The sequence below is a fragment of the Metopolophium dirhodum genome, chromosome 1 (assembly GCF_019925205.1).
Source record: "Metopolophium dirhodum isolate CAU chromosome 1, ASM1992520v1, whole genome shotgun sequence".
NCBI classification, from domain to species: domain Eukaryota; kingdom Metazoa; phylum Arthropoda; class Insecta; order Hemiptera; family Aphididae; genus Metopolophium; species Metopolophium dirhodum.
This window is the reverse complement of record NC_083560.1, coordinates 121,304,671-121,313,465: the sequence shown is the minus strand read 5'-3', so window position 1 is coordinate 121,313,465 and position 8,795 is coordinate 121,304,671. Positions and strand designations below refer to the sequence as shown.

The 8,795-nt window shown below is 28.4% G+C and overlaps 1 protein-coding gene across 1 annotated transcript; it reads left to right on the top strand.

The window, feature by feature from the left end:
* Positions 1–5,935: 5,935 nt before the first annotated feature.
* LOC132935445 (S-phase kinase-associated protein 1-like) lies at positions 5,936–6,720 on the top strand. The gene has a single exon (XM_061001995.1). The coding sequence runs from the start codon at positions 6,048–6,050 to the stop codon at positions 6,534–6,536; it is 489 nt and encodes a 162-aa protein (XP_060857978.1). The 5' UTR covers positions 5,936–6,047; the 3' UTR covers positions 6,537–6,720.
* The last annotated feature ends 2,075 nt before the right edge of the window (positions 6,721–8,795 follow it).

The following is an 8,795-nucleotide window of genomic DNA, read 5'->3' as shown; positions in this document are numbered from 1 at the left end:
AAAAAGCTGAAATTGACGGTCGACGAATACATTTATGCCGGTAAACACCGAAAAGTAAATAGGTACGATACGACATGTTATCAATAAAGACAGAGATAGAAACACCTCAACTCTAAAGTATTCGCTATCTCATTCTAACACACTCACTCCGTTTTATTTACATTATTCATACGGGCTATGAGCAGCTGTTATTATAATATTAGCTCTAAGTGAAACTCGGGGCCGGTTGGACTCGCTGAGAGTGGGTATCGATTTTGGAGATAATGTCGTTGTAATTATAAAAGTCGCAAAGGTTATAAGACGAAAGTTTAGGATTTGAGATAAGGATTAGTGATATGGATTGGAGATATGGCTTGGCACTTTGGCGGGAATGTTTAAAAGTTTGAGTGTCTAGAAATCCATCACGAACGTTGTAAATGGATAGGCTGGATACGATCTTCAGGATCACCTCCCGTTTGTCCGCTGCTTTTGATTGTTAAAATTGTTAAACAGTGTAGAGTCGATAGGTTTATTTGATTGTCAAGCTATCAGTCATAAGATCACATAGGTAGGTGATCCGAAAATATGCGAAGGGTATATCATCAGGTTATGCGGTTGATTACGGACCCCGTTAGTTGCGTAGATAGGTGAATAATCGAAAATATAGTTAGACCCCCGTTTTATTATTAAGTGAGTACCGATTTTGGAGACACGTTCAAATTATAAATGCCGCACATATAAAGAAGGTAATTTTGTGATAAGAATTGTTGGAGTGTCTAGCAAGTCAGTCATCTCAAGTCAAAATCGATTAACTTTCAAGTTAGCTACCTAAGTAGGATAGCGGACAATGTGCTGCAGCAAATCAGGTAGGCAATCCACCTGCGGTTAGGTTAGGCTAACCTGCGGTGGATTGCAGACCCGACGTCAAGTGGCTATAAGTGAAAAAAAAATAGGTTCATTCCACCCCCCCCCCCCCACAACCACCAATTACGAAATTAAATTTTTTTTTAGCATTCGTTTGTAGCCGGTTTGTATTGGATTGTAATCTAATTTTTTTCGTTTGTAGATATTTAGTTTTTTTTTAAAATCAAAATTTTGGTGGGGTGCTGGGGAAATTTAGTGCCCTAAATTGGAATTTTTATCTAATTTAGATTTTTTATTCAACTAGGCTTTTATGCTATATAGATTTTTTTATTAAAATTTTTTTTTGATAAGGATTACAATCTTTATTGAATTAATATGAATAATGAAAAAACATTTTATTTTATTAAAAGTCTTAAATAAAAGTCTTGATGAATATAAAACTTAAATTCGATAAAAAAAAAGACAATTTAATCAACAAGGCTCTTTTATTCAATTTAGATTTTTTAATAAATTATGGTGTTTTACCAAACTGTTTTTTATTCAAATCAGTTTTTTTTATTCAAATTAGACTTTTTTTATCTAATTCGGATATTTTATTCAAAAAAGCTTTTTATCCAATGGGGATGCTTTGGGGATATTTATGAAACCAAATTAGAGGAGAACATTATCTGTGGAATATCGTTTTTAATTGTTCGATATTTTAATTTATATTTATAATATTATGTGTCCTGTGTAACTCTGCTAATAGTTAAACGAGGCATTTTAACGTTACGGTGGATGAGGCCCATTCTACAATAAAACCAACCACGTATCGATAAAAATAGCACCGACACAATGTACCTACCGAATATTTTAAATAATAATTGTATTAGTAAAGTAGGTTTATATGTTAAAATAATGAAATTTCACTTAATCATATTATAAGTCTTGGAATGTAAAATGTATAACGTTATGATTCTTACTTTTAAAAAAATGCTTGTAGAAGTTTCAAGAACCCACGAATAATATTTTTAAATTATAACACGAAACTAAAATCGTTCTTCTTCGTTTAGATATGTAATATCGTCTAAACTTGAACTTCAAATAACTATATAAAACAAATTGTTTATATTATATCTTATAGATTTTTTGATTACAGTATGAACTAATTACGTGGAACCTCTTTTCAATTTTTAATCCTTAACTATATAATTTGAACACTACATTTTTTTCGAAATTTGAAATTTAAATACTCTAGACTATGTATTTTTAATATTTTTAAATTAACATTGTAACAAATGCGTGAGAAGCATTTCATTAAATTTTTAAGATTTTTGACTAATGAATAATTTGATGGACACATAATAATATATAACACACAAGTCACACATCTTTGTAAAAACAATACATTAATTTCAAGAATTTAAAAGTTAAATAATTTCAAATGTCCACAGGTAAATAGTTTAAAAAAAAGGTGGATAAGTGGATGTCGCTCTGCTGTACAGTAGGTTACAAGTGGGTCACTGTAATGGATGGTGTTAAATTTGAATTCAATGATATAATATCATTGTATAAGAAAAACGATTCTGAGCGAAAACGGTCAGTCAGCCTATGATATTACCAAGTATATTTGATGATATTATTGTGAATAAAGTAATTTATATATAACCTATTTACGTGGAGCCTTGTTTTAAATTTTCAATCCTTAGCCAAAAAAGTTAAACATTTTATACATTTTTAACCACAAAATAATTTATAAATTATAAATTTGATAAATGTTGTCAAAATTTGAACTTTTAATGCTTATAAAAAAAAATTGTCCATATGTATTTTTAATATTTTTTAACTACTATTAAGAAGATATATCAGGAGCCCTATATTACATTTTCACGCTTTTTTACCCAGCAAATAAAATTTTATTGATATTTATAGAAAAAAAAACTAAAAAAATTGAAAACTGACAACGTCCGTAAACAGCTCAAAAAGAGTCAAAATATTTTCAAAATTTTATCGTGTATAGAAAATGCTAATATAAACATTCAGTGAAATTTTCAAGTATTTACAGTCATTCGTTTTTTAATTACAATAAAATAAGAAAATTGTTACATGAGAAATCCAGTGAATATCAAATGTTTTAAAAATATAAATTTCAGACGCTCATAAAAATTTAGTTTATGTTTCTTGTTGACATTTTTTTTTTGATAAAGGTAGACAAACTTATGAGTAATCTTATATTACATTTTCAAATCTTAGATTTAAAAAGAAAAATTTTTATGAATTCTCAACTCAAAATAGTTTGCTAATTTTCGTAATTTTTCTGTATTTTGTCAAAATTTGAACTTTAAATGCTTATAAATAAAAACTGTGACTAAGGATTTTTAATTTTTTTCATCTGCCCTTTGATACAATAACCTAGGAGCCTTCTATTAAATTTTCAAGCTTTTTTACTCAACAGATAAAATTTTATTGATATTTATAGAAAAAAAAACTAAAAAAATTGAAAACTGACAATGGCCGTAAACAGCTCAAAAAGAGTCAAAATATTTTGTAAATTTTATGGTGTATAGAAAATGCTAATATAAACATTCAGTCAAAATTTCATGTCCCTACAGTCATTTGTTTTAGAGTTACACCAAAAACCAAAATCTATTTTCTCAAAAACAGATTTTGCGTAAAAATTCCCGTTTTTTCTTAATTTTTCTTTTGTTTTTCCCGTCGCTTGTGAAAACTACTGGGAAATTTTTGACCCCCCAAAGTACCAACTAGATTCCATTTCCTATCAGAAAAGTTACCATTGAAGAAAATCCAAGCACTTTTACTGTCCTAAAAGGTGATGACAGACACAAAAATAAAAAAAAAAAACACACATCATTGTAAAATCAATACATTCATCGCTTCGCTCAGAATCTAAAATATAAAATATTTTGAAAGTTATATCATGTAAGGAGTCGTTATGACGTTAGAATGCCCATACGCATGTACCCTTCCAAATAATCATATTATTAAAATTCATAGAAAAACAAATAAATCCTTCATTTTGTTCACGTTCATGATAATTTAAACGATTAAATAACAAAAAAAATGTATATATATATTTTCCTGTTTTTAATTTTGATAAAAGTTGCTTATGGGAAACCTTGAATATTTTAATGCTCATATTTTTAGATAATTTTTTTTATTGAAAAATGTGTTTTTATGCTTAACATTTGGTCGAAATCGTAATTATTAAGTTAAACAATCAATTAATCAAACATATTGATCATATGGTGAAATTTTTAAAAGTTCATTTATACTCAAATTGTAACATGCAAATTTCACACAAATAGTAACACAGTAAATACTGCAGAAAATAATAATATTCAGTACTCCGTGGTTTCTGATCGGTCACTGAACCACACCTTACTTCCTATCTCTCCTAGTACATGCATTGTAGAACAGGATGATGACAGTACTAGCAAAAATATCCCTGATCAGTCACTAAATGGATCAACTATAGAGCCGATCCACAATATGTCCACCGAAATAAAAAATAAAAGATAATCCATTGAAATTAGTGAATATAACGACAAAGGTACAACAAAAGAAAACCAGTATCGAAATAACAAAAAAAAAAATTAAATCTTAGATGAGTCCAAATCCTCACTTGAAGTATTTGGATTTGCAGTAAAAAAAAAAATCAACAGATCTTTGCTAATAATAAAAAATGGATCAAGAGCTGAAGATCTGAAAGCTTTACAAATAAAAGGTTATGGTAAAGTAAAATCCTATGGCGCTTATGCTAATATTTAAAACTAAATGTCGCTTATTCCCTATTTATACACATACCTGTTAATTAATTAAAATTTTTTGGCGCTTAGGTCTAAATCTAAATTTTCGTTTTCTATTGTAAATAATAATCATATCGATAAATGATTAAGAGCAATCGATACAGAATGCCGTCACTTATGCCCTAATTACAAAAAGTCGATTTCATAAAAAGTGCCGCTTATGCCCTTTTGCATATTCGCCATCAATATACCTAGTTCAGACTTCAGACATTTAGTTGCACATGAGTAATAGTTATGGAAATTGGATTCATTAATTTTTGGACATTGATAATAGCTTTATGATAATATTAGTAAAACCCTAATAAATGTATTTTCTATCAAATAATTGTATTTTAAATATAATTATATAAGATTTTATATATAACTTTTGATTAATACAACAAAAATCTAAATTATTAATTGGTACAATTTGAATATTCCAATTCAAAATTGTTCCAAGAACATTGCATGTCAATTTTTCTAAAGCGAATAATATATTAATATATAATTTATGAAATTGTATTTGTATACTACAATAATATATAATATTAAAAATGTATATATTTTATAATTCGGCGGTCAGTGATAAATGTAATTTGTTGTTTATTCCAAGCCAAACTGATATGATAATTTTCATCCATGATAGTGATATAGACCGTTTTTTTTCTAGTGATATAAACCGCTTTTATTTACTGCTTAGATCATAAACATTGGTTATCAGAGTCATAGCATATCACACCTATAGAATTAGTTGAAGTGAACATAACAACTTAATAGTAGGACCCGTGACATCTGCGCATGCGTGACAGCTTATGACACCTTGTTCATTTGATATCTGCTCCATGCGTATGCGCATATCACTACGTCACAGATTTTTCGTTTGAGTATCCATTGTATATGATTTAAGATTTACTGTCTGGTAATTATTACATTGTAGGAATAGGGAGTCGTCTATTTAGTATTTTTATATATTTGTGTCGACAACAGAGTGCTGAGTCGACTATCAGCATTTCCGGTCAATTCATGTTGGACGCACTGTAGTTTTATTTTTATTTATTCATTATATCCCGAATCCTATCCCTAATCACATGATCAATTATCGACCAGTGAGAAGTGGTCATAACGTACGCCATATTTTCGCAGAAAATCATCATAATAAAAATATTGCTGTCATACTTGTTTATTTTGTCGTGGCTGTAAGCGTCCTGCGTCAAGCTCTTTCCACTTGAGTACTTAATAGTTTATACGTTACATCATAATATAATATCTAACTGATTCGATTGACACACAAAATACAATTTTCAGGTTGTATCTTATCAAATTTCAATACTTAATTCGTCAGCTGTCATTATTTAATTATTTTTGTTTTTCTCGACTGTATATTTTCACCAGCTTGTTCACACATCACTTCAATACAAGATGCCTATGATAAAGCTGCAGAGTTCTGATGGAGAAGTGTTTCAAGTCGACTTTGAGATCGCCAAAGCTTCGATGACCATCAAAACTATGGTGGAACACTTGGGCTTGGAAGAGGAAGATGAGGAGATCGTCCCGTTGCCCAATGTGAACGCTGGTATATTAAAGAAAGTCATCCAGTGGGCAACCTACCACAAGGACGACCCACCACCGGCCGAAGACGACGAAGGACTTGAAAAGCGCACCGATGATATATGCAGTTGGGACATGGATTTCTTGAAGGTGGATCAGGGTACGCTGTTTGAACTCATATTGGCCGCCAACTATTTGGATATCAAAGGCTTGTTAGATGTAACTTCCAAGACAGTCGCTAATATGATCAAGGGTAAGACACCTGATGAAATAAGGAAAAACTTCAACATCAAAAATGATTTCACGGCTGCAGAGCAAGGAAACGTACGTAAAGAGAATGAATGGTGTGAGGAAAAGTAATTTATTTTTATCTACGTATGTATTTTTTTTTGCTCACAGCATATATTTAATTTTTCATTCAATAATAAACCTTTATTTTATATTTTTTTACTTTTTGTAATAGGAATTTTATTTTAATTTATATATTAATATAAGGAAAATTTGGATTTAAACATTTGTTGTACATTTTACCTGCTTAATTGTAATTGACCTTATTAAATTAAGTAGATTAACCTATACGTACATTTCAAATAACGGATTTGTGTGAGTATTGATTAATTTATAAAAAAATTACTTAAACTTTTACTGTAAGTTCCAATATAATGTTGTGTATATTATTCTCTTGATAAAATGCAATTGATATCCTAGTACAGTTTTCTTTTATTTAATTTAAATTCAAATCCCTTTTTAAAGTATAATTATAAAACTATTAACTAAAAATTGAAATATTCTGTGATAGACATTTTATAAAACACCAATTGACGTCAGTTTTCTGTTAAGTTAGAGTTTATAAAATTAATAATATTAAATATGTACAAAAAAAAAAATAATAAACTAATAAAATAGCATATTTTGTTTTATCTTGGTTGCTAGATCAATGTTATTTATTTGGTCAGCAGTACAGCTTAAGGGAATTATTTTCTTTTTATCTACACAGCAGTTGTAGCTGTGTTTTAAATAAAAAATGTGAATTTTATTACAATGAAACTAACTGTCACTATAGTCGGGAAAATGAAATCTGGCCGCTGTTGCGCACACTTCTGGTGGTGAATTTCTGAGATGGTTTCGCATAGCACGCATTTTGAAATATTAGATTTAAATATACTTACCTAATACAAATGTATTATAGAATGATGTTGTGTATGATTTTTAGTATCCCTGCTTTCCAAAGATTAAAAAGGTTGCATATCACCGGTGTCCACTTTTCATTCTCCTGACTAAGATGTTGGCCAGTGGTTCATTGATTTGTTTATAAACAAATATTGTATCAGCTTTCAAATATGAACTTACTGCTCATTGGGTAGGTAGGTAGTTCATGAATCATGGTATCAACTTCAAAATCATTATCCCATAAATAATCATCTACCAATTAATAGGAAAATTTTTTAAGACTTTATTACCATATTACATGAAACCATTATATTCCTCATTGTTGGTTATATTTGAATTAAAAAATCTTTCTAGAAACATCCATTATTGGGAAATTTATGATATAAAAAAAAAATTATGATTTTAAAACACGGTGGAAAGATTATATCCATGCCAATTATTCACTCAGCAGTAGAAGAATAATTATAAAATATAACCGATTTTCAATTCTAGGTATAAATAATTCAATTAGAGTGTTTATTATTATTTTTATTCTGTTAGACACGTTGTTTTGTAAATGTGTTGATTTAGTATAATTCTAAATACCAATTGTTTGTATGATAGGTCTAGAAAAGAAAATAATATCTTAGTTATTATATTATTTGATCAATTTACTTACAGAAAACACTTAAATTTGCTATACATATTAATACTTTAATTGTTTATGTTTGAATTAATTAGTTATAATAAATTCATTTTTTTATGATTTAAATACTATTTAATAGATAAAGATTATAATATTGTCATACCTATAAAGTAAATAATAATATTTAATATTACTTAATAGATGGAACTTTGGGGTGTTGTACAATTTACATCACAAAATACAGTGGTAGCTGTAACATAAAAATACATTTTTTATAGTAATACATTTCTATAATTTGGGAAATGCTATTTTGATAATTATTATAATTATATGTAAGCTGTATCAGTTACCTACTAGTGATGACAATGACATTGTTATTGACACTCCATCAAAGGTAGTAAAGGAAATATATTTGACCAAAGACAACTGGAAAATATTAAATCATGCTGTTGATTCACCAGAACAGTGTCATACAACAATAGTTCCACATTCTTCTACTACTGATAAATGGAATGTAGATAAAACATTTGAGACAACATACGATGAAGAATCGCCAGTATAAAGAGCGCTATTCAAAGATGTTGAGGATCCACACACACAACCAGGTTATTAATAACATTTGTCAATAGTTTAAATAATATTATTCAGTGCATTTCAATAATATGACTATAATAATAAACGATAATTTTAATTAGAAAAAGATTAGGAAAGCTCATTTTGCGAGTGTGCTAAATTCCTATTTTCTAAATGTATTTTAATACAACTTAATAAATATATCAATTCTATATATAATTTATGTAATATAATATTATATCAACAATAAT